At 42.7% G+C, this 27048-nt stretch overlaps 1 protein-coding gene across 1 annotated transcript; it reads right to left on the minus strand.

Annotated features, from left to right (window-relative positions):
• Window positions 1–2187: 2187 nt before the first annotated feature.
• Window positions 2188–27048, minus strand: LOC120047517 (C-terminal-binding protein 1-like). Its single transcript, XM_038993044.1, has 9 exons — window positions 26872–27048; window positions 9180–9334; window positions 8486–8630; window positions 8045–8251; window positions 7558–7772; window positions 3683–3813; window positions 3443–3570; window positions 3154–3268; window positions 2188–3061 (listed from the first exon to the last, which is right to left on the minus strand). The coding sequence occupies exons 1-9, from the start codon at window positions 26909–26911 to the stop codon at window positions 2872–2874; spliced, it is 1326 nt and encodes a 441-aa protein (XP_038848972.1). The 5' UTR covers window positions 26912–27048; the 3' UTR covers window positions 2188–2871.

Raw genomic sequence — 27048 nt, forward strand, 5'->3', positions numbered from 1 at the left:
TACCGCCCCTTTAGATCCACAGACAATGCAATCGCCATTACTCTGCACACTGCCCTATCCCATCTGGACAAGAGGAATATCTATGTAAGAATGCTGTTTATTGACTACAGCTCAGCATTCAACACCATAGTACCCTCCAAGCTCATCATTAAGCTCGAGGCCCTGCTTCTGAACCCCGTCCTGTGCAACTGGGTCCTGGCCTTCCTGACGAGCCGCCCCCAGGTGGTGAAGGTAGGAAACATCACCTCCACTCTGCTGGGGTCCCACAAGGGTGCGTGCTCAGCCCCCTCCTGTACTCCCTGTTCACCCATGACTGCATGGCCAAGCACACCTCCAACTCAATCATCAAGTTTGCACACGACACAACAGTAGTAGGCTTGATTACCAATGATGACGAGACAGCCTACAGGGAGGAGGTGAGGGCTCTGAGAGTGTGGTGCCTGGAAAACAACCTCTTACTCAACGTCAATTAAACAAAGGAGATGATCGTGGACTTCAGGAAACAGCAGAGGGTGCACCCCCCTATCTACATCGACGGGGCCGCAGTGGAGAAGGTGGAAAGCTTCAAGTTCCTTGGCGTACACATCATTGACAAACTGAAATGGACCACCCACACAGGGTCAAGAAGGCCCAACAAACCTCAGGAGGCTAAAGAAATGTAGCTTGTCACATAAAACTCTCACAAACCTTTACAGATGCACAATTTAAAGCATCCTGTTGGGCTGTATCACCACCTGGTACGGCAACTGCACCACCCGCAACCACAAGGCTCTCCAGAGGGTGGTGCGGTCTGCCCAACCCATTACCGGGAGCAAACTACCTGCCCTCCAGGACGCCTACAGCACCCGATGTGACAGGACAAAAAGGACAAAAAGATCATTGAGGACATCAACCACCCGATCCACTACCTGTTCACCCTGCTATCATCCAGAAGGCGAGGTCAGTACAGGTGCATAACAGCTGGGACCGAGAGACTGAAAAACAGCTTCTATCTCAAGGCCATCAGACTGTTAAACAGCGATCACTAGCACATTAGAGGCTGCTGCCTCTAGGCATAGACTAGAAATCACTGGCCACTTTAAGGAATGGAACACTAGTCACTTTAATGTTTACTCATATGGCATTACTCATATCATATGTATATACTGTATTCTATACTATTCTACGGTATCTTAGTCATTTAACGTTTACATATCTTGCATTACTCATCTCATATGTATATACTGTTTTCTATACTATTCTACTGTAGCTTAGTCAGTTCCGCTCTGACATTGCTCATCCATATGTATATAGTCTTAATTCATTCCTACTTATATTTGTGTGTATTGGGTATATGTTGTGTAATTTGTTAGATATTACTTGTTAGATATTACTGCACTGTCGGAACTAGAAGCACAAGCATTTCGCTACACCCGCAATAACATCTGCTAATCACGTGTATGTGACCAAGAAAATTGGTCACATACACACACACCTTGTCACAACACAACTGATTGGCTCAAACACATTAAGAAGGAAAGAAATTCCACAAATTAACTTTTAACAAGGCACACATGTTAATTGAAATGCATTCCAGGTGACTACCTCATGAAGCTGGTTGAGAGAATGCCAAGTGTGTGCAAAGCTGTCATTAAGCCAAAGAGTGGCTACTTTGAAGAATCTCAAATTAAAAATATTTTTTGATTAGTTTAACACTTTTTTGGTTACTACATGATTCCAAATGTGTTATTTCATAGTTTATGTCTTCACTATTATTCTACAATGTAGAAAATGTAAAAATAAATAAAAACCATTGAATGAGTAGGTGTGTCTAAACTTTTGACTGGTACTGTACATCAGTACGTCAGTTGTTTTGCTCACAGGCCTCAGAAGACTCACAGGCCTGTCATGTATAGGGCAGACACTTTCTTTAAATTCTTTGGGGGGTGACTATCTGTTTTTGCATGTAGTGCATCTGTTAATCAATGCATTTGTATGGGCTAATAGCAGTAAGGCTAAATACAATTTTCTATCAAATATATTTCTTATATATTTTTTTGATACCAAAAAATTGTATTTAGCCTTACTGCTTATTAGCCCATACAAACGCATCGAATAACAGATCACTACATTTTTTTTTTTTTAATCTATCAATCTATCATTTTTGTTGATACTTCAAGGGGTCTTAAAATTAAATAGCTAAATGATCTTTGGTATGACCTTCTTAAAACAATTCCATATAGCTTAGTAGAACCCACCTCCTCCACCGGCTTAGACAGGGCTTACTCTTATGGGTTAGTATGTTTGCTAATATAAACAAAACAGGTAGAAAAAGAAAGCACTATCTGGCATAAACGGAAAATAACTAGAGAAATTCAATTTCCTGAGAAGTTGTGCAAAAGCTTCCTCTTTTGGGGCTTGTTGGGGAATATATATTTTTTAAAAATCAGTTGGTTAGTTTTCACCCTTATTTTTCTTTTAGACTGCAATATAAATATTGTTTTCATTGTTCTAAAAACTGTACACAAACAGGTTATTCATGTTATAATAAACTACTTCTGCTTTAACGATGAACCCATAGGACACAGCAACAGATATTCGCCCACTTTACTAGGTCAAACTACAGTCTAAACAGCAGGATTCGCTATAAAGGATATAGGTATTTTCTCTTTCCAAATCCACATTATTATTTTATTTTTTTCTGCACAATTTTTTTGTTGTTGAAAAAGATGACCACTATGGTTGGACCAGATGAACTGTAATAGACCTCTGTGAGTCTGTCTGTTTCATGGCAGCTGTTTGAAACCTATGAGGCTTCAACTTCATTCCTCTTCGGACGAATGAAGACCAGTAGAGTTCTTTTGGTTGGACAGAGAGCTCTGTGGGGTGGGGCTACAACAACTGGTCATTGGGGTGCTGCTCTCTGTCTGACTCTGCTTTGCCTGGCTGGCCCGGCGAAGGGGCGTGAGAGGGGTGGGCGACGCTGGGCAGGCAGTGTGTTATGGGCACTGCGTTAGGAACGATTCCCTCTATAGGTGGAGGGAGCCCCCCAGAGGCCAAACTCACAACACCAGGAGGGTACCTGAGACAAGGAGAGGATGAATCAGAAAATGCTATAGCACTTGTAAATGCATATACAGTACCGTTATTATGTATCAACAGTGGGTTCATTACCTGTAGGCCCCATTGAGCTCAGGATGAATGACAGCAGGGTCCATATTGACCCAGTGAGTAGTCTGGGACAGGAACTCTTTATTCACACAGTTCTTTAGGCTGTCTGGAATACGACCTGGAAGCAGGAAACAGTCATTGATGAAGCACAAAGCCGTTATTAGGGAGTTCGTTATTGTGGCTTCGCTGTTGTTTATTAGTGAGAGGGGAGCCTGGGAGCCTGATACATTACCCCTTGGGAAAACAATAATCAACCCAAGAATACCCATTATTAGTGTAACAGGTATGTTACCTGAAATGGCTCGTCGGATCTCCCGGGCTGCCTCCTCTCTCATCTCAATAGAAGCCTGTTCGCTGTACCAGGCAGCATGGGGAGTACATATCAGGTTAGGAGCATCTTTCAGAGGTCCCTGGCTGAAGCTGAGAAAAAGGAAACATGGTTGCGTAATATTAGACTCACCTCAACACAGTGGGGAAAAAATATTATCAAAATGAAGACAGTATAAGATAGAATAATGTAAAGGGAGCTAACCCGAAGGGCTCTGTCTCGTGGACGTCCAGGGCCGCCCCTCGTATCCTCCCCTCTTTCAGGGCCTGTGCCAGGGCCTTCTCATCCACGAGCCCCCCTCGGGCCGTGTTAACCAGGAACACACCCTTGCGCATCTACAACACACCATATAAAATATGTAAACAATGCAGTGCACAACTGTAAATGAAATGTCTTAGTAGGTTTAGGTTTAATATATTTGCACTAAAACAAATAAGTTATGAACAACAATACAGATAAAAACAAATAAATAAAAAACGGTGTGCAGGTTATTAATACATAAGTACAAAAATGTAAAATGTTTGTTAAAACAGATAACAAATCCCGCTAATCATAAATGTACACATTAACTTTTCAGCAATCACAAAAAATAATAAACAGTATATGTTTTGTTTATATGTGTGTGTGCATGTGTGGATGTGAGTGTGTGAGAGATGGGATATATGGAGGAGATTACTGATGAGTAGTTTGGTCCATCAGGCTGACCCCCTGTCTTTGCTTGAAGTTATTGAGGGATGATGAGGTTTTGGCAATGTGAAGATAAGAATTCCAGAGTACGGTACCTCTGTATCTGATAGAGAATTGACTATGTGAGGTGTGGCAGTGGGGAGGGTGAAGGTTATCACAGTGTTATATAGATGGATTTCAGAATTAACCTATACAAATCCATTGAAGGGTTTAGGTAAACTGTCTGGGAGGAATGAGTATGTGTAAATGCATAATTGACATACATTGATGTGGTAAATAGACAAGATGTTGAGTTTCTTAAACAAAGGAGCAGATGGAGCCAGGTAATTAGAGGAGGTGGCTAGTCTTGCACATGTCTTTTGTATGATGAGTAATGTGTGTATGTTGGAGGCATATGTACTGGCCCAGACAATATTACAGTAAATGAGATATGAGTAAATTAAGCTATAGTAAAGAGTTAGGAAGCGAGCCTGATGAACCAAACCACTAATATTTCTGATGATACTGTCAGGCGTGTGCGTACTTGTGCTGAAGTCAGGTGCAGGAGAGCAGAGAATTGTGAACAGGCGCACACTTTATTTCGGCAGGAAAGATATACAGATGGACGCAACTGCATCCAAAAAACCTCCAGCCAACAAGGCAAAGTGTATAATGCGCAAAACAGTCACAACACATCAAATGTATACAAAACAGGCTTTGTGAAATAACACGGGAAAAACGCACACAAGCCTAGTGCGTTCAAAAACACATAACACACAAACAATCTACCACAAAGACATGAGGGGGAACAGAGGAATAAATACATGTAGTGTAATTGGGGAATGAAAACCAGGTGTGTAAGGAACAAGACAAAACAAATGGATACATGAAAAATGGAGCGGCGATGGCTAGAAAGCCGGTGACGTCGAACGCCGCCCGAACAAGGAGAGGAGCCGGCTTCGGCGGAAGTCGTGACAGATGCCAACAGATTTCATCACTTTGATGAGATAGTTGTTTGATGATTTTCCAAGCTGACTTTATATTTTTTAAGGATTCTTGGAATTTGTTAGTAAAATATATTTTGGGGAATATCCAACATTTGTTCTCATACTTTTGGTAATTTGCAGAATTCACGGGAGAGGGATTTGTGAGAAACCTTTTACACAACTTTTAAAAAATTTACTGAGGATTTTTTGAGACTGGTTGTAAACCAAGGTTTCCAGAACCCTTCTGGTGCTCTCTTACGTGGTGAGCAGTGGTGAAATACAGAGTTGAAAGATGTGAGAAGTCTGGTAAGCAGACTCTACATCGGCCTGATTATAAACATTTTCCCATGAAATATCATCTATCAACATCTTAAAGCACAATTAATTTTGTTAAATATTCTACATTTAATGCTACTAATCATTCCCATCTGTTCATTTCCAGCTGCCAAAGAGAAGTGGAAAATTGGTAAGTGGTCAGAAATGTCAGGATAAAGTAAACCTGTATTAGCGACACTATTCAAAGAATTTGTAAAAGATATTATCAAAAAGGGTGGCAGATAAACTGGTCACTCTAGTGGGCTTATAGATGATGGGATACATATAGCTGGAGTATAAAGTACTAAAAAAGTCAGATATCAGTGAGTGGTTCTTACTTACTAATGTATGTTGTAATCACCCAATAGAAAACACATTTTATGTTATTATTAATCACATTCTCGGTTGATGCTATAAAATCTGACTGTAGTTTTGACAGACCAACATTATCATCCGCATATACAGTACCAGTCAAAAGTTTGGACACAAATCAAATGCAAATAGTCTGGGTAGCCATTTGATTAGATGTTCAGGAATCATATGACTTGGGGGTAGAAGCTGTTTAGAAGCCTCTTGGACCTAGACTTGGCGCTCCGGGACCGCTTGCCGTGCGGTAGCAGAGAGAACAGTCCATGACTAGGGTGGCTGGAGTCTTTGAAAATTTTTAGGGCCTTCCTCTGACACCGCCTGGTATAGAGTTCCTGGATGGCAGGAAGCTTGGCCCCAGTGATGTACTGGGCCGTACACACTACCCTCTGTAGTGCCTTTCGGTCGGAGGTCGAGCAGTTGCCATACCAGGCAGTGATGCAACCTGTCAGGATGCTCTCGATGGTGCAGCTGTAAAACCTTTTGAGGATCTGAGGACCCATGCCAAATGCCAGCGTGGCGGATGTGTTCCAGGGTCCTTGGTGGTCAGGGACTATGGTGGTCTGCTTGAAACATGTTGGTATTACAGACTCAGACAGGGAGAGGTTGAAAATGTCAGTGAAGACACTTGCCAGTTGGTCAGCGCATGTTCGAAGTACACGTCCTGGTAATCCGTCTGGCCCTGCGGCCTTGTGACTGTCTTTAAAAGGTCTTTCTTTTAAAGGTCTTTAAAAGTCACTGTGGGGACGACATCATCGATGCACTTTTTGATGAAGCCAGTGACTGATGTGGTGTACTCCTCAAAGCCATCGGAAGAATCTCGGAACATATTCCAGTCTGTGCTAGCAAAACAGTCCTGTAGTTTAGCATCTGCTTCATCTGACCACTTTTTTATTGACCGAGTCACTGGTGCTTCTGCTTAAATGTTTTGCTTGTAAGCAGGAATCAGGAGGATAGAATTATGGTCAGATTTGCCAAATGGAGGGCAAGGGAGAGCTTGGTACACGTCTCTGTGTGTGCAGTAAAGGTGATCTAGAGTTTTTTTTTCCTCTGGTTGCACATTTAACATGCTGATAGAAATTTGGTAACATGGATTTAAGCTTCCCTGCATTAAAGTCCCTGGCCACCAGGAGCGCCGCCTCTGGATGAGCGTTTTCCTGTTTGCTTATGGAGGTATACAGCTCATTGAATGAGGTCTTAGTGCCAGCATCGGTCTGTGGTGGTATATAGACAGCTACGAAAAATACAGATGAAAACTCTCTAGGTAGATAGTGTGGTCTACAGCTTATCATGAGATACTCTACCTCAGGTGAGCAAAACCTCGAGACTTCCTTAGATAACGTGCACCAGCTGTTGTTTACAAATATGCATAGGCCCCCGCACCGTGTCTTACCAGAGGCACACCTACTCAGGGTTTTTCTTTATTTTTACTATTTTCTACATTGTAGAATAATAGTGAAGACATCAAAACTATGAAATAACACACATGGAATCAAGTAATGACCAAAAAAGTGTTAAATCAAAATATATTTTAGATTTTTTTAAAGTGCTTTAGGACTATGAGGACGCCTCTGAGCGGTCGGGTAGGCTATTTGGAGTGTTTATCCGACTAGAGACATTTTTTTATAAAATATGTGACCCCCCCACTTCTTAAATCAAAGTTGTCCACCTGTATTGTACAATATGTGTCCCCCCTTTTTGTAGGCCTAATTTAGATTGTGTGTGTACATGCGTCATGTCCCTGACCTGTTTGATGGTGAAGTCATTGATGAGGTGGTGGTTGTGCTCATTGAGGCTGCAGTGGAGGGTGACACAGTCGCTGTGGAAAAGCAGGTCCTGGAGGGTGTTTACACGCTGCAGGCCCAGGGCTCGCTCCACCCCGTCAGACAGGTATGGGTCATAGAAGATCACATTGAACCCAAACGCTTTGGCTCTGAGTGCTACACCCTGGCCAACACGACCTGAGGACACACAACAACATGGACATTTGAGTAATTCACAGACATGTAAATACTGTAGTTACACCAAAGGGATGCAATAAAGGTGAAATCCTTACAGCAAATACCATGCCTGTTTTGTAACAATTAGACAGCAAACAATGGCATATAGAAAAGCTATCGAACACTACTAAACGATCCCATATCGAAACAACCGATTATCCACAATCGTATCTTCAGCTAATAGCTAGTTGGGTAGTGTAATACAACATTGTACTGAAAGATCTCTGACTAACCGAGGCCGATGATGCCAAGTGTCTCCCCGCGGATCCTCGCCGCCCCGGACGCCACCTCTCTGATCTGCTCCACGCTCTGTACCCTGGTGCCCTCGCGCAGTGCCTGGTGAAGCCACGTGGTTCGTCTGTACAAGTTCAGGATGTGACACAGTGTGGAGTCCGCTGTCTCCTCCACCGACGCTGCTGGCATGTTACACACTGCTATCCCTATTGAGGGAGAGGACTATTGTAAACAGCTACTCGTAGTGTAAGGTGGAGTAAGGTAAGTATAGTTTACTATATCAAAATGTTGTTTTTATTATGGAGATCTGAGCAGTTGCACTTTGTTTTAAATGGAATACCATAACATGCAGAAAATTATATAATATTTGACCTAGTAAGCCTGCAAGTCTTTGGGTGAACATCTGTATAAAGTTGAGAAAGAGTAATGCAGGGCCTCACCTAAATCTCCAGCCGACTTGATGTCGATATTGTCGAAGCCGCTGCCTATGCAGACGATGATCCGAAGTGCCTTGAATTTCTCCAGGTCCTCCCTCATTAGCGTGATGGTGTGGTACATCAGAGCTCCTACAGCCTCGTTCAGTACCTGCCAACAGAAAGCTCTCAGGTTTAGTACACAGGGGACAGTTATATAGCACCCTTCAATAAGAGAAATAGACCACTTTGAACTAATGTGTCATCAGAATTCAAAGCAAACTGAATTAACTGTGGCTGTGTTGTTTACTCCAAAGGCCCTGACATGGGCTCTCCGTTGGGCTCTTGTAGTAGTAGCTAATCTTTCAAATCAAATTGTATTGGTCACATATACATATTTAGCAGATGTTATTGTGGGTGTAGCGAAATGCTTGTGTTCCTAGCTCCAACAGTGCAGTAGTTTCTAACAATTCACAATACAATACACAAATCTAAAAGTGTATTGAGAAAGAGAGAGAGATGGTCGTAACAGCCTGGCCATTGTTTTTAGGACATCGTTAGTTATGGTATGTTAACAAACTTGTTTAGCAGCACAAGGTCTTGCTTATAGTATGGTCAACAAATACTGGTTTTAGGCCAGGGAGTCTTTTTTGCTTTAACTTGAAAGAGGTAGCATGTAAATGAAGCTGAGCAGACAGATAATCATTTGGCAGGGCAGCACCTTCTCATGGATCTCCTGGGTGGACTGGGCATCACAGAAGGCCACAGTGGCCACGTCTTTCAGGATTGGCATCTCTATGGTGCAGTCACGCCCATCCAGCAGGGCCACCAGGGGCCGTGGGTTCATGGGCCCGTTCATGATAGGCGGCCGAATGCCTGAATACAGAGAGAGTGGACGGGTAAAACATACGGTATTTGACATCATATACTGGAATGGGTTGTGAATTAGACATTGTAGTGTGAGAAAATTGCAGTTGGGGGGGGGGGGGGGGGGGACTCAGCAATAGGAAGGTGTTCCTAATGTTTGGTATACTTTTCCACCTACAATCCACCACAAATCCAGTTGTTAGCTGGTATGTTAATGAATCCCATGCTAGTAAAAAAAAATCCTAAAAGGGGTCTCATACTTGGGTTTCTTAATTATTCCCAGTTTAAAAAAATTACTCTGGAAAGCAATTAAAAATGTTAAAGGTTATCTTTATGTACGTTTTTTAACGCCAGAAGCAGACCTTTTCATACTGTGACTTAAAACCTCTCAAAATGTGTCACTACATGAGAAATTTACCCCCTGATGTTGCAATAATCAAATTGAAAATTACTGTGAAAGTGGGAACTAAGTTATAAATGACATGGGGCGTTAAGAAAATGTTGCAGTTTTAACGGCCCAGTGCAGTCAAAAAAGACATTTCACTGTGTTTTATATATCTTTCCACACTATGAGGTTGAAATAAGATGGTTAGTTGTGGCTGTGAATTTGCCTTTCACAAATTTCAAAATACAATACCGTTTTGGAATGCAAATGCGTACTACTGACAGTGACACACAAATATCATACCCCCCCATCATACCCCCCCAAAAAATGTGAGAGGTTAGCAGGGCATGGGGGTATGATATTTGAATGTCTGTAACTTTCTCACGTCTCAATATTGATGATTCATTCAGGACTATCCGTAATCATGGTAGCATCCACATTAATGTAGAAGTCTTTGGAAACATACACTACATGACCAAAAGTATGTGGACACCTACTCGAACATCTAATTCCAAAATCATGGGCATTAATATGGAGTTGGTCACCACTTTACTGCTATAACAGTCTCCACTTTTATAATTTCCCCCCCCTTTTCTCCCCAATTGGTAGTTACAGTCCTGTCCCATTGCTGCAACTTCCGTATGGACTCAGGAGAGACGAAGGTCAGGAGCCATGCGTCCTCCGAAACACGACCCTGCCAAGCCGCACTGCTTCTTGACACAGTGCTCCCTTAACCCGAATGCCAGCCGCACCAACGTGTCAGAGTGCATGCGCCCAGCCCGCCACAGGAGTTGCTAGAGTGTGATGGGACAAGGACATCCCGGCCGGCCAAAAACTCCCCTTACCCGACGACGTTGGGCCAATTTTGTGCCACCTCATGGGTCTCCAGCTGCGACACAGCCCGGGATTGAACCCAGGTCCGTAGTGATGCCTCACTGTGATGCAGTGCCTTAGACAGCTGCGCCACTCGAGAGGCACACTGTTTTGGGAAGGCTTTTCACTATATGTTGGAACATTGCTGCGGGGACTTGCTTCCGTTCAGCCACAATAGCATTAGTGAGGTCGGTGTTCTAATTCATACCAAAGGTGTTAGATTGGGTTGAGGTCAAGGCTCTGTGCAAGCCAGTCAAGTTCTTCCACACCGATCTTGGTAAACCATTTCTGTATGGACCTCGCTTTGTGCATGGGGGCATTGTCATGCTGAAACAGGAAAGGGCCTTCCCCAAACTGTTGCCACAATGTTGGACGCACAGAATCGTCTAGAATGTCATTGTATGTTGTAGCGTTAAGATTTCACTTCACTGGAACTAAGGGGCCTAGCCCGAACCACGAAAAACAGCCCCAGACCATTATTCCTCCTCCACCAAACTTTATAGTTGGTACTATACATTGGGGCAGGTAGCGTTCTCCTGGCATCCGCCAAACCCAGATTCGTCTGTCGGACGTGGCAAACCATTTCATGAAGCTCCCGACGAACAGTTCTTGTGCTGAAGTTGCTTCTAGAGGCGGTTTGGAAGTGAGTGTTGCAACCAAGGACAGGCGATTTTTACGCACTACATGCTTCAGCACTCGGCGGTCCGTTCTGTGACCTTGTGTGGCCTACCACAGACATTTTACGAACTGACCTGTTGAAATGGTGGCATCCTATGACAGTACCACGTTGAAAGTCACTGAACTCATCAGTGAGGCCATTCTACGGCCAATGTTTCTCTATGTAGATTTGTGCTCGAATTGGCCATGTGCTCGAATTGTATACACCTGTCAGCAACAGGTGTGGGCGAAGCAGTTGCCGTACCAGGCGGTGATACAGCCCGACAGGATGCTCTCGATTGTGCATCTGTAAAAGTTTGTGTGTTTTCGGTGACAAGCCAAATTTCTTCAGCCTCCTGAGGCTAAAGTATTCTATTAAAATGGATAATCATCACGCTGCATTTTGGGTCCTCCTCTCTTTCGCCCGACGAAGAACGTTACAATTATAAGTGAAATAATCTGTCTGTAAACAATTGTTGGAAAAATGACTTGTGTCATGCACAAAGTAGATGTCCTAACTGACTTGCCAAAACTATAGTTTGTTAACAAGAAATTTGTGGAGTGGTTGAAAAATGAGTTTTAATGACTCCAACCAGTGTATGTAAACCTCCGACTTCAACTGTATTTACTGTAACTCTTTGAAATGTTTGCATGTTGCGTTTCTATTTTTGTTCAGTGTATACATGATAGAAGACATTAGCAGAATATTCTTTGATACCACACAAATGGCAGATTTCAGGCTACTGTGCAACTCACTATTCAGGTAGGATGCAATTTTGGAACGTCATTCATTATTATTTTAATAATTTGTTTTATCATTATTGTTAATGTATTTAATTGTTATTATTGTAGGCCTATTTATTAATCTGAACCAGGTCTTTAAAACATACTTTTACAAATGACAAAAACACTATTCCTTGTGTTTTGAACTTTATAGCCAATTGTTTTATTGATTTTTACTTTCCTAAAACAATGATTGTCCACTTCACGGTTCAGCTGTCAGAGTTGAGCACTAAATGCACTCTCCTGAGTCCATACTGAAGCATGTAGTGCTCACTAAAAATGAGTTTTAATGACTCCAACCTAAGTGTATGTAAACTTCCGACTTCAACTGTTGGTATTCCTCTTGTCCAGATGGGTTAGGGCAGAGTGATTGCGATTGCGTCGTCTGTTGGCCTATTGGGGCAGTAAGCAAATTGGAGTGGGTCTAGGGTGTCAGGTAGAGTGGAGGTGATATGATCCTTGACTAGTCTCTCAAAGCACTTCATGATGACGGAAGCGAGTGCTATGGGGCGATAGTCATTTAGCTCAGTTACCTTAGCTTTCTTGGGAACAGGAACAATGGTGGCCCTCTTGAAGCATGTGGGAACAGCAGACTGGGATCGGGATTGATTGAATATGTCCGTAAACACACAAGCCAGCTGGTCTGCGCATGCTCTGAGGACGCGGCTAGGGATGCCGTCTGGAGCTCACTGTACTCACTATACAGTATATATTAATTAAATTAAAATGCTGCCGGTTAAATGTCCGGCACTACATCTTCATAATGGAAACAATGGTCAGGTGCCATATATATAAAACCTGGTCCGGCGCCACATACAGTGCCTTTGGAAAGTATTCAGACCCCTTCACTTTTTCCACATTTTGTTAGTTACAGCCTTATTCTAAAACTGATAAAAATATTTTTTGACCTCATCGATCTACCCCACAATGACCCTATTCACATAAGTATTCAGACCCTTTGCTATGAAACTCAAAATTGAGCTCAGGTGCATCCTGTTTCCATTGATCATCCTTGAGATGTTTCTACAACTTGATTGGAGTCCAATTGTGGTAAATTCAATTGATTAGACATGGTTTGGAAAGGCACACACCTGTCTATATAAGGTCCTACAGTTGACAGTGCATGTCAGAACAACAACCAAGCCATGAAGTCGAAGGAATTTTCCATCGAGCGCAGAGAAAGGATTGTGTCGAGGCACAGATCTGGGGATGGGTACCAAAACATTTCTGCAGCATTGGTCCCCAAGAACACAGTGGCCTCCATCGTTCTTAAATGGAAGAAGTTTGGAACCACCAAGACTCTTCCTAGAGCTGGCCGCCCAGCCAAAATGAGAAATCGGGGGAGAAGGGCCTTGGTCAGGGAGGTGACCATGCGCCAGATTTCCTCTGCAGAGATGGGAGAACCTTCCAGAAGGACAACCATCTCTGCAGCACTCCACCAATCAGGCCTTTTTAGTAGAGTGGCCAGACAGAAGCCACTCCTCAGTAAAAGGCACATGACAGCCCGCTTGAAGTTTACCAAAGGGCACATAAAGGACTCTAAAACCATGCAAAACAAGATTCCCAGGTCTGATGAAACCAAGATTGAACTCTTTGGCCTGATTGACAAGCGTCCCGTCTGGAGGAAACCAGGCACCGATCATCACCTGGCCAATACCATCCCTACGGTGAGCGTGATGGTGGCAGCATCAGCGGCAGGGATTGGGAGACTAGTCAGGATAAAGGGAAAGATGTACGGAGCAAAGTACAGAGAGATCTTTGATGAAAACCTGCTCCAGAGTGCTTAGGACCTCAGACAGGGGCAAAGTTTCACCTCCCAACAGGACAACAACCCGAAGCACACAGCCAAGACAACACAAGACTGGCTTCGGGAACAAGTCTCTGAATGTCCTTGAGTGGCCCAGCCATAGAGACTTGAACCCGATCAAACATCTCTGGAGAGACCTGAAAATAGCTGTGCAGCGAAGCTCCCCATCCAATCTGACAGAGCTTGAGAGGATCTGCAGAGAAGAATGGGAGGACCTCCGCAGATACAGGTGTGCCAAGTTTTAGCATTATACCCAAGAAGACTCGAGGCTGTAATCGCTGCTAAAGGTGCTTTAACAAAGTACTGAGTAATGGGTCTGAATACCTATGTAAATGTGATATTTCCGTTTTTTATTTTTAATACATTTGCAAAAATGTCAAATAATCCGTTTTTGCTTTGTCATTGTGGGGTATTGAGTGTAGATTGATGAGGGGAAATAAACAATTTAATCAATTTTAGAATAAGGTTGTAACGTAACAAAATGTGGAAAAAGTCATGGAGTGTGAATACTTTCCGAATGCACTGTATATGGCGCCGGACCAGGGTTTCCGTTATGAAAATGTGGTGCCTGACATTTGACCGGCAGCATTTTAATTGACATTTGAGAAATTTACCGGATCCATATGCATTAGGTGCGTAACCTGATTAGGACGTCCATTCACTGTGCTCAGAATGACAGAAATCACGTTTAAATTATGGTAATTCATCTTAACAAAACATGCAAGTCAAGAATGCAATGAAAGGCTTCTTACCAAATTCCAATGTGCATTGAAGATATTAGAATAGCTGTACACATTTGCTTTTCCCCAGCCAACAAGACGAGTAATGAACAGCAAAATCACGAGCCTATGTCAATCTATTATGCCCCATAGTAGAAAAAATGACCTATTATGCTGGTCAGCTTGTCGAGAAAGAAATAGCCTCTTCCTAAGAAACTCTGGGACAATTGTGGAACGATAGATCCCAAATTCATACAACCAGTAGGCTAGGCCTAGGCTACATTTTAAAAAAAGTTAAAAAGCAATAAGTCTGATGCATTAGATCCGAATGTTTAGCTTAAAATGTTGATCAACTATTATTTCATCACATTATAAGCGCAGCAATGCGCACAAGGCCGTAGGCTACGCGCAAATGTTAGTTTCATAATACAATTAGCAGAAAACACTGTTGTCGAAGTGACAGAGATTAAAATATCCATTAGAAATGTAGAAAGAGGGGAAATCTAAAGACGCAATAACAATAGAACGTGAGAGAAATAGGCTACTGGTTTCAATGGCATATGGAAGTCTTTATCAAATTATTGCCTCCACGGATATGGTCATACTTTGCCTAGGATACTTTGAAGCAAGGTTAAACATGCCTCATAATAGGTAGTAAAATGTTCAGGTTTCAAACAATTAATATACATATGTTTTCAAAATGCATCCTGCCTCCAGATCATTGCAAAGTGGTGTGTTACACGCTGATGAAACATGTCTTCCTGCCAATGATGTAACCATTGCCCTTGATTTATTATGTTGTGCTGCTATTTTTATTGACTTGGCCAAAGCTTTTGATACGGTAGTCCATTCCATTCTTGTGGGCCGGCTAAGGAGTATTGGTGTTTCTGAGGGGTCTTTGGCCTGGTTTGCTAACTAACTCTCTCAAAGAGTGCAGTGTATAAAGTCAGAACATCTGCTGTCTCAGCCACTGCCTGTCACCAAGGGAGTACCCCAAGGCTCGGTCCTAGGCCCCAAGCTCTTCTCAATTTACATCAACAACATAGCTAAGGCAGTAGGAAGCTCTCTCATCCTTTTATATGCAGATGATAGTCTTATACTCAGCTGGCCCTTCCCCGGATTTTGTGTTAAACGCTCTACAACAAAGCTTTCTTAGTGTCCAACTGCCCTTAACCTTGTTCTGAACACCTCCAAAACAAAGGTAATGTGGATTGGTAAGAAGAATGCCTCTCTCCCCACAGGTGTGATTATTACCTCTGAGGGTTTAGAGCTTGAAGTAGTCACCTCATACAAGTACTTGGGAGTATGGCTATACGGTACACTGTCCTTCTCTCAGCACATATCAAAGCTGCAGGCTAAAGTTAAATCTAGACTTGGTTTCCTCTATCGTAATCGCTCCTCTTCCACCCCAGCTGCCAAACTAACCCTGATTCAGATGACCATCCTACCCATGCTAGATTACGGAGACGTAATTTATAGATCGGCAGGTAAGGGTGCTCTTGAGCGGCTAGATGTTCTTTACCATTCGGCCATCAGATTTGCCACCAATGCTCCTTATAGGACAGATCACTGCACACTAGACTCCTCTGTAAGCTGGTCATCTCTGTATACCCGTCGCAAGACCCACTGGTTGATGATAATTTATAAAACCCTCTTAGGCCTCACTCCCCCCTATCTGAGATATCTACTGCAGCCCTCATCCTCCACATACAGCCAGTCACATTCTGTTAAAGGTCTCCAAAGCACACATCCCTGGACCACTCGTCTTTTCAGTTCGCTGCAGCTAGAGACTGGAACGAGCTGCAACAAACACTCAAACTGGACAGTTTAATCAAAATCGCTTCATTCAAAGACTCAATCATGGACACTCTTACTGACAGTTGTAGCTGCTTTGCGTGATTTATTTTTGTTTCTACCTTCTTGCCCTTTGTGCTGTTGTCTGTGCCCAATAATATGTGTACCGTGTTTTGTGCTGCTACCATGTTGTGCTGCTGCCATGTTGTGTTGCTACCATGTTGTTGTCATGTTGTGTTGCTACAATGCTGTGTTGTCATGTGTTGCTGAATTGCTATGTTGTTGTCTTAGGTCTCTATGTATTGTTGTGTTGTCTCTCTTGTCGTGATGTGTGTTTTGTCCTATATATTTTTATGTATTTAATTGTTTTAATCCCAGCCCCCATCCCCGCATGAGGCCTTTGCCTTTGGTAGGCCGTCATTGTAAATAAGAATGTGTCTAGTTAAATAAAGGTTAAATAAACTAAAAATAAAATATGCATTTGAATGGTGAATGGGAAGCACGTATCAATTAGGCTACCATGAGAAATAGGGCTAAAAATAGTACCTCTTTTTAATCGTGGCCATAATAACAATTTTTAACAAACGATTGCATTTAGAATTTTTGCGCAATGATTGGGCTTATAAAAGAACTGTCTGACAGATTTTCAGCTCAAAGACTGAGCTGTGCGCATGTGATAAATAAAATACATAACGAATATACACACACAGCAATTTAATTCCACTAAATTATGCAAATTAACCCATAGACTGATAAGCACGACCTGTCAAATATATTTACATTTACTGGTATTTTCACCAATGAGAAGGCAAAAAACCATTATTTCGCAATATGATTTTTTTTTCTTCTCCTGGTTAATTGGTGGCAATTTTATTCATCAGCTTTCCAATTTCTTTATCAGCCAAAAGCCCAGACAAGTGACCTGGAAGATCTTAAATTATCGGACATTTGAGAAATGTACCATATGCATTGGCTGTTTAACCCACTAGGGAGTCCACCCACACAGCCACCACCACCAACATATTGTCCAAATTAGCCACAATTACATGTCCTTTAAATAGCCTATAAAAACATGTTTTGTTTCATTCTGTTGAGACAGTTAAACAAAACAGGTGGTAACGCGAATGTCTATCAACCCAAAGGTTGCATGTTCGAATCTCATCATGGACAACTTTAGCATTATAGCTAATTAGCAACTTTGCAACTACTTACTGCTTTTTAGCTACTTTGGAGCTACTTAGCATGTTAGCTAACCCTTCCCCTAACCCTAACCTCAAGCCTTTAACCTAACTCCTAAGCTTAACCCTAAACGTAACACTTTTTTGATGAAGATGGCTGCCTTTTTATTGGCTCTTAACCAACCAAGTTTTTTCGCATTGTTTGTAACTTATTTTGTACATAATGTTGCTGCTAACGTCTCTTATGACAGAAAAGAGCTTCTGGACATCAGAACAGCGATTACTCACCTCGAATTAGACGAAGAATCTTTCTTTAATGAGTCAGACGGGAAGGATATACTCCAAACACCCGTACAGGCCCTCACCTCCGTCATTCGCTGGAGAAAGAAACAGAGATTTTGCGGAAAGAGATCGGGGTGCCTTGTGAGGATCAGGCAACGAGTGGATAGTCTGCCTTTGCCATCCGTACTGCTAGCTAACATTCAATCGCTGGAAAATAAATGGGACGAACTGAATAATGAACTGTAATATCTTATGTTTCACAGAGTCGTGGCTGAACGACGACATTCATAACATACAGTTGGCGGGTTATACACTCTATCGGCAGGTCAGAACAGCAGCCTCTGGTAAGTAACGGGGTGTGGGCCGATGCATATTTGTAAACAACAGCTGATGCAAGATATCTAAGGAAGTCTCGAGGTTTTGCTCGCCTGAGGTAGAGTATCTCATGATAAGCTGTAGACCACACTATCTACCTAGAGAGTTTTCATCTGTATTTTTCGTAGCTGTCTACATACCACCACAGTCTGGTGCTGGCACTAAAACTGCACTCAATGAGCTGTATACCGCCATGAGCAAACAGGAAAACGCTCATCCAGAGGTGGCACACCTAGTGGCCGGGGACTTTAATGCAGGGAAACTTTAATCAGTTTTACCTAATTTCTATCAGCATGTTAAATGTGCAACCAGAGGGAAAAAACTCTAGATCACCTTTACTCCACACACAGATACACATACAAAGCTCTCCCTTGCCCTCCATTTGGCAAATCTGACCATAATTCTATCCTCCTGATTAAATTAAAGCAGGAAGCACCAATGACTCGGTCTATAAAAAAGTGGTCAGATGAAGCAGATGCTAAACTACAGGACTGTTTTGCTAGCACAACCTGAAATATGTTCCAGGATTCTTCCAATGGCATTGAGGAGTACACCACATCAGTCACTGGCTTCATCAATAAGTGCATCGCTGACGTCGTCCCCACAGTGACTGTACGCACATACCCCAACCAGAAGCCATGGATTACAGGCAACATTCGCACTGAGCTAAAGGGTAGAGCTGCCGCTTTCAACGAGCGAGACTCTAACCCGGAAGCTTAGAAGAAATCCCACAATGCCCTCCGACGAACCATCAAACAGGCAAAGCATCAATACATGACTAAGATCGAATCGTACTACACCGGCTCCAACGCACGTCGGATTTGGCAGGGCTTACAAACTATATCAGACTACAAAGGGAAGCACAGCCAAGAGCTGCCCAGTGACACGAGCCTACCAGATGAGCTAAATAACTTCTATGCTCGCTTTGAGGTAAGTAACACTGAAACATGCATGAGAGCATCAGCTGTTTCGGGCGACTGTGTGATCACGCTCTCTGCAGCTGATGTGAGTAGGACCTTTAAACAGATCAACATTCACAAGGCCGCAGGGCCAGACGGATTACATGGACGTGTACTCCGAGCATGCGCTGACCAACTGGCAAGTATCTTCACTGACATTTTCAACCTCTCCCTGTCTGAGTCTGTAATACCAACATGTTTCAAGCATACCACCATAGTACCTGTGCCCAAAGAACACTAAGGTAACCTGCATAAATGACTACCGACCCGTAGCACTCACATTCGTAGCTATGAAATGGTTTGAAAGGCTGGTCATAGTTCACATCAACACCATTAACCCAGAAACACTAGACCCCCCCCCCCCCCCCCCCGCCATTTGCATAACGCCCCAACAGATCCACAGATGATGACATCTCTATTGCATTCCACACTGCCCTTTCACACCTGGGCAAAAGGAACACCTATGTGAGAATGCTATTCATTGACTACAGCTCAGCGTTCAACACCATAGTGCCCTCAAAGCTCATCACTAAGCTAAGGATCCTGGGACTAAACACCTCCCTCTGCAACTGGATCCTGGACTTCCTGATGGGCCACCCCCAGATGGTAAGGGTAGGCAACAACACATCCGGCACGCTAATTCTTACCGGGAAGTGGACAATCATTGTTTTAGGAAAGTAAAAATCAATAAAACAATTGGCTATAAAGTTCAAAACACAAGGAATAGTGTTTTTGTCATTTGTAAAAGTATGTTTTAAAGACCTGGTTCAGATGAATAAATAGGCCTACAATAATAACAATTAAATACATTAATAATAATGATAAAACAAATTATTAAAATAATAATGAATGACGTTCCAAAATTGCATCCTACCTGAATAGTGAGTTGCACAGTAGCCTGAAATCTGCCATTTGTGTGGTATCAAAGAATATTCTGCTAATGTCTTCTATCATGTATACACTGAACAAAAATAGAAACGCAACATGCAAACATTTCAAAGAGTTACAGTAAATACAGTTGAAGTCGGAGGTTTACATACACTGGTTGGAGTCATTAAAACTCATTTTTCAACCACTCCACAAATTTCTTGTTAACAAACTATAGTTTTGGCAAGTCGGTTAGGACATCTACGTTGTGCATGACACAAGTACTTTTTCCAACAATTGTTAACAGACAGATTATTTCACTTATAACTCACTATATCACAATTCCAGTGGGTCAGAAGTTTACATACACTAAGTTGGCTGTGCCTTTAAATGGCCTGGAAAATTCCTGAAAATTATGTCATGGCTTTAGAACCTTCTGATAGTATAATTTACATCATTTGAGTCAATTGGAGGTGTACCTGTGAATGTATTTCAAGGTCTACCTTCAAACTCAGTGCCTCTTTGCTTGACATCATGGGAAAATTAAAAGAAATCAGCCAAGTCCTCAGAAAAAGAACGTTCATCTGTACAAACAGTAGTACGCAAGTATAAACACCATGGGACAACGCAGCCGTCACACCACTCAGGAAGGAGACATGTTCTGTCTCCCAGAGATGAATGTACTTTTGTGCAAAAAGTGCAAATCAATCCCAGAACAACAGCAAAGGACCTTGTGAAGATGCTGGAGGAAATAGGTACAACAGTATCTATATCCACAGTAAAACAAGTCCTACATCGACATAACCTGAAAGGCCACTCAGCAAGGAAGAAACCACTGCTCCAAAACCGCCATAAAAAAGCCAGATTTTGGTGTGGGGACAAAGATCGTCTGATGAAACAAAAATAAACTGTTTGGCCATAATGACAATCGTTATATTTGGAGGAAAAAGGGGGAGACTTGCAAGCCGAAGAACACCATCCCAACCGTGAAGAACGGGGGTGGCAGCATCATGTTGTGGGGGTGCTTTGCTGCATTAGGGACTGGTGCACTTCACAAAATAGATGGCATCATGAGGAAGTAAAATTATGTGGATATATTGAAGCAACATCTCAAGACATCAGTCAGAAAGCTTGGTCGCAAATAGGTCTTCCAAATGAACAATGACCCCAAGCATACTTCCAAAGTTGAGGCAAAATGGCTTAAGGACAACAAAGTGAAGGTATTGGAGTGGCCATCACAAAGCCCTGACCTCAATGCTACAGAAAATTTGTTGGCAGAACTGAAAAAGCGTGTGCGAGCAAGAAGGTCTAAAAACCTGACTCAGTTACACCAGCTCTGTCAGAAGGAACGGGCCAAAATTCACCCAACTTATTGTGGGATGCTTGTGGAAGGCTTCCCGAAACGTTTGACCCAAGTTAAACAATTTAAAGACAATGCTAGCAAATACTAATTGAGTGTATGTAAACTTCTGACCCACATATGATGAAATAAATAAAAGCTGAAATAAATCATTCTCTCTACTATTATTATGACATTTCACATTCTTAAAATAAAGTGGTGATCCTGACTGACCTGACATGGAATTTGTACTAGGATTAAATATCAGGAATTGTGAAAAACTGCGTTTAAATGTATTTGGCTAAGGTGCATGTAAACTTCCGACTTCAACTGTATAAGGAAATCAGTCAGTTGAAATTAATTAATAAGGTTCTAATCTATGGATATCACATGACTGGTAATACAGATATGCATCTGACCATCATTTTCCTCATGCAGAGCAACACATCTCCTTCTCATAGTTGATCGGGCTGTTGATTATGGCCTGTGGAATGTTGTCCCACTCCTTTTCAGTGGCTGTGTGAAGTTGTTGGATATTGGCGGGAACTGGAACACACATCCATCCACAGCATCCCAAACATGCTCAATGGGTAACATGTCTGGTGAGTATGCAGGCCATGGAAGAACTGGGACATTTTCAGCTTCCAGCAATTGTGTACAGATCCTTGTGACATGGGGCTGTGCATTATCATACTGAAACATGAGGGGAAGGCGGTGGATAAATGGCACGACAATGGCCTCAGGATCTTGTCACTGTATCTCTCTGCATTCAAATTGCCATCGATAAAATGCAATTGTTTTCATTGTCCGTAGTGCGCCACCCCATGGGTCTCCGGTTGCAGCCTGCTGCGACAGAGCCTGGACTTGAACCAGGATCTCTAGTGACACAGATAGCACTGCAATGCAGTGTCTTAGACCACTGTGCCACTCGGGAGGCCCAGAGATGGTTTCTTACAGTTTGTGCAGAAATTATTTGGTTGTGCAAACCCACAGTTTCATCAGGTGTCTGTGTGAGTGTTCTCAGACGATCCCGCAGGTGAAGAAGCCGGATGTAGAGGTTCTGAGCTGGCGTGTTTATACGTGGTCTGCAGTTGTGAGGCCAGTTGGACGTACTGCCAAATTCTCAAAAAAACTTTGGAGGTGGCTTATGGTAGAGAAATTAACATTAAATTATCTGGCAATAGCTCTGGTGGACAATTCTGCAGTCAGCATGCCAATTGTATGCTCCCTCAAAACATGTTACATTGTGGCTTTGTGTTGTGTGACAATTGTACATTTTAGTGGCCTTTTATTGTCCTCAGCACAATGTGCACCTGTGTAATGATCATGCTCTTTGATCAGCTTATTGATATACCACACCTGTCAGGTAGATGGATTATCTTGGCAAAGGAGAAATGCTCACTAACAGGGATGTACAACATTTGAGAGAAATCAGCTTTTTGTGAGTATGGAAAATGTCTGGGATCTTTTTTTCAGCTCATGAAACATGGGACCAACACAACCTGTTGCGTTTATATCTTTGTTCAGTATACAGTAGATGCCTGCAATACGTTAAGCTTTTAAAAAATACATTTTCTCAAGCTAATTTACCGCAATTCTACATATTTTGTAATTTTGTAATTATTTTTCCGGCTAAGCGATCGCTTATATCGCTTATGCCTGGAATTCCTGCTTATAAGGAATTATTGTGATAACATCAAATGGGAAAATTAGTGAGAAAGGAAAAGATCCCTATCAGTTTTCTTATCACATCTACCACATTTTACTGACACATTTAGAGACCCAGTTCCTACTGGAAGGAAATATCTGTCATTCCAGTGGAGGTTCTGATCTTGTGAGAACCAGTACGAACGACCCTTACGTCCAGTATTCTAAACATTGTCTCTCTTGTGGCCTAAGGTATGCCCCTCCTCAGCCTGCTCCTGTGAACCCTCATCTACGTTCATACAGTCAAACTACAGCACCCCAGAAAGCCTGAGTTGTGTTCAACAAGGATACAAGGACGACTGTGTGATCACGCTTTCTGTAGCCGATGTGAGCAAGACCTTGAAACAGGTCAACATTCACAAGGCCGCAGGTCCAGACGGATTACCAGGTCATGTACTAAGAGCATACAAGGACAAACTGGCAAGTGTCTTCACTGACATTTTCAACCTCTCTCTGACCGAGTCTGTAATACCTACATGTTTCAAGCAAACCACCATATATTCCCTGTGCCCAAGAAAGTGAAGATTCAATTACTACCACCCCGTAGCACTCACGTCGTTAGCCATGAAATGCTTTGAAAGGCTGGTCATGGCTCACATCAACACCATCAAAACGCTAGACCCACTTCGCATATCGCCCCAACAGATCCACAGATGACGCAATCTCAATCGCACTCCACAGTGCCCTTTTACACCTGGACAAAAAGACCACCTATGGGAAAATGCTGTTCATTGGCTACAGCTCAGTGTTCAACACCATAGTGCCGACAAAGCTCATCACTAAGCTAAGGATCCTGGGACTAAACACCTCCCTCTGCAACTGGATACTGGACTTCCTGACAGGCCGTCCCCAAGTGGTAAGAGTAGGCAACAACACATCTGCCACGCTGATCCTCAACATGGGGGCCCTTCAGGGGTTCGTGTTTAGTCCCTTCCTGTACTCCTTGTTCACCCACAACTGCGTGGCCAAGCACGACTCCAACACCATCATTAAGTTTGCTGACGACAAAACAGTGATAGGCCTGATCACCGACAATGATGAGACAGCCAATAGGGAGTTGGTCAGACACCTGTCAGTGTGGTGCCAGGGGAACAACCTCTCCCTCAATGTGAGCAAGGAGCTGATCGTGGACTACAGGAAAAAGAGAGCTGAACACGCCCTCATTCACATTGTCGGGGCTGTAGTGGAGTGGGTCGAGAGTTCCAAGTTTCTTAGTGTCCACATCACCAACGAACTATCATGGTCCAAACACACCAAGATAGTCGTGAAGAGGGCACGACAATGCTTTTTCCCACTCAGGAGACTGAAAAGATTTGGCATGGGTCCTCAGTTCTACAGCTGCACCATCAAGAGCATCCTGCCGGTTGCATCTCCTCCTAGTATGTCAACTGCTCGTCATCCAATCGTAAGGCGCTACAGACGGTAGTGTGTATGGCCCAGTACATCACTGGGGTCAAGATTCCTGCCATCCAGGACATTTATACTAGGTGGTGTCAGAGGAAGGCCCAAAAAAATGCCAAAGACTCCAGTCACCCTAGTCGTAGACTGTTCTCTCTGCTACCGCACAGCAAGCGGTACCGGAGAGACCACGTCTAGGTCCAAAAGGCTTCTTAAAAGCTTCTACCCCCAAGCCAAAAGACTGCTGATCAATTAATCAAATGGCCACCCGGACTATTGCATTGACACCCCCCTCCCCCCTTTGTTTTTACACTGCTGCTACTCGCTGTTTATTATCTATGCATAGTCACTTTACCCCCACCTACATGTACAAATTACCTCGACTAACCTGTACCCTCGCATATTGACGGTACCGGTACCTCCTGTATATAGCCACGTTATTGTTTATTGTTATTTTATTGTGTTATTTTTAATTTTAATTTTATTTTGTAAATATTTTCCTAACTCTATTTTCTTAAAACGGCATTGTTGGTCAATAAGGGCTTGTAAGTAAGCATTTCACGGTAAGGTTGTATTCGGCGCATGTGACAAATCAAATTTGATTTGATTTGATCAGAGCTGTCCTTTACTCTGCAAATATGAAATGCTTCAAACATAGCTCTATTTAATTTCTTTCCCCACTTATTTAAGATGTCCTCATATACATTATTTTTCAATACAGCCCAATAAACCCATATTTGCATTGATATGAAAGGTAGCATCGTAACTGTAACCACCATAAAGAAGGGGGAAAAACTGTGCACCTGTGAGCAGCTCAGGCTATGTGATTTATGATCATAGCCAATCTGACATGAACAAACATGGCGTGACTGTCTCAACCCACTGTTCTGTTCCCACAGGAAATCTCCCTCCTAGGCGAGCCAGGGGAGTATAGACACACCCCTCTCTTCTCCTTCAGCTCCCTCCCTCATTCCCTCCCTACCTCATCCCGCCACCATCATACACACATGCAGGCGGACACATGCATACTCACCGAGAGACACAAACACCAATACACATACTCAGTCAGTCACACGAACGCACGCACGCACGCACGCGCACACACACACAGTCACTCACACACAAGTGAGCAAACACACAAACACAATCACACAGGTAAACAGGATCATTAAGCCACGTCTTGTTTGTCTGCGTTTAGATCACAACTGGACTGATCAGCCACAGGGTGTAATTCACTACAAACATGAAAATGAGGATGAATGTATATGCCTAGCTCGATTACTGGAGAGTTTTATCAGCCACGTTTGACATTTGTGTTTTAGATCAATGAAAATACAAAAACTATTAGCTAAGCCAACATGTCTTCTTCAAAGATTATAAAGAAATTAACAAACAATGAAATGTTTTATCACCAATATCCATGGCATTCCATGGCAATACTGATATGGGATCTTTGTATTGGGGTAATTCTGCCAATTTGAGCACCCCAGGGGTGAGTTGGTGTCTGTGTCAATTAGCCTGATTTTAATAACAAGATAAGACACGATCCATTGATCACAGAACTGAACACACCTACGAGCCCAGACTTGAATAATAATAGAAAAAGATCCAACAACAAACAAGACCCCCATTGTAGAAAATATGCTGATGTTGTGAATACAATAAAAAATAAATCCAAGTAACAGACACCAGTCTGGGGCGGCAGGTAGCCTAGTGGTTAGAGTGTTGGACTATTAACTGAAAGGTTGCAAGATCGAATCCCTGAGCTGACAATGTAAAAATCTATCATTCTGCCCCTGAACAAGGCAGTTAACCCACTGTTCCTAGGCCATCATTGAAAATAAGAATTTATTCTTAACTGACTTGCCTAGTTAAATAAAGGTAAAATAAAAAAAATTCAGTCATGGAAGTATTCACAATACTAACATGACTACTAAGCACCTACAAAGCTGTTTTCTATCCTTCCTGAATCTGAAGTATTCCCATAGTAGACTGTTCTGGAATCAATGTTTCTTTCTTCCCTAAAAGGAAAATTAGGAAGCAAGTCAGACGGAACTGGAAACACCGTTCCCAACTGCACAATGAACGGGAAGGCCATTTAGGAAGTATCTGCTGTGTGTCTCCTTGCCAGCCCTTACATTTTTTGAAGGGAAATAGTATTTATGTCCTTCACCCCTACAGGAAGCTATAGGCTAAGCATACAAGGCATCAACAGAAACATATTCGGAGTTGAAAGCAAGCTATTACAGCATTGTAAGTTGCTGAATGGTAGAGATGAAGATAATGGAGAGAGAGAGAGAGAGAGGGAGAGAGTGGAGGGGGAAAGGAAAGAAGAATACTGTACAGTACACTGTGTACACACCACACAGCACAATCACAGTTAACATGTGGTCCAATGCACCAAAGGAAAGCTAAATGTTTACCTAAAGGCAAGCCTTTGTTCAGAAAATGCGAGCTTCCCATCTTTTTCCCCCAAAAAGAATATTCACTTCAGCAAGACAGTCATAAAAATCCACAGCATATGGCGGCTACTTCAATTTCCTTATTCCTTTTCCCTGCCCCTCAGTGGCAAGCATTCCCCTTTGCTCCTTCACTCTCCC

Source organism: Salvelinus namaycush, chromosome 5 (assembly GCF_016432855.1).
Source record: "Salvelinus namaycush isolate Seneca chromosome 5, SaNama_1.0, whole genome shotgun sequence".
NCBI classification, from domain to species: domain Eukaryota; kingdom Metazoa; phylum Chordata; class Actinopteri; order Salmoniformes; family Salmonidae; genus Salvelinus; species Salvelinus namaycush.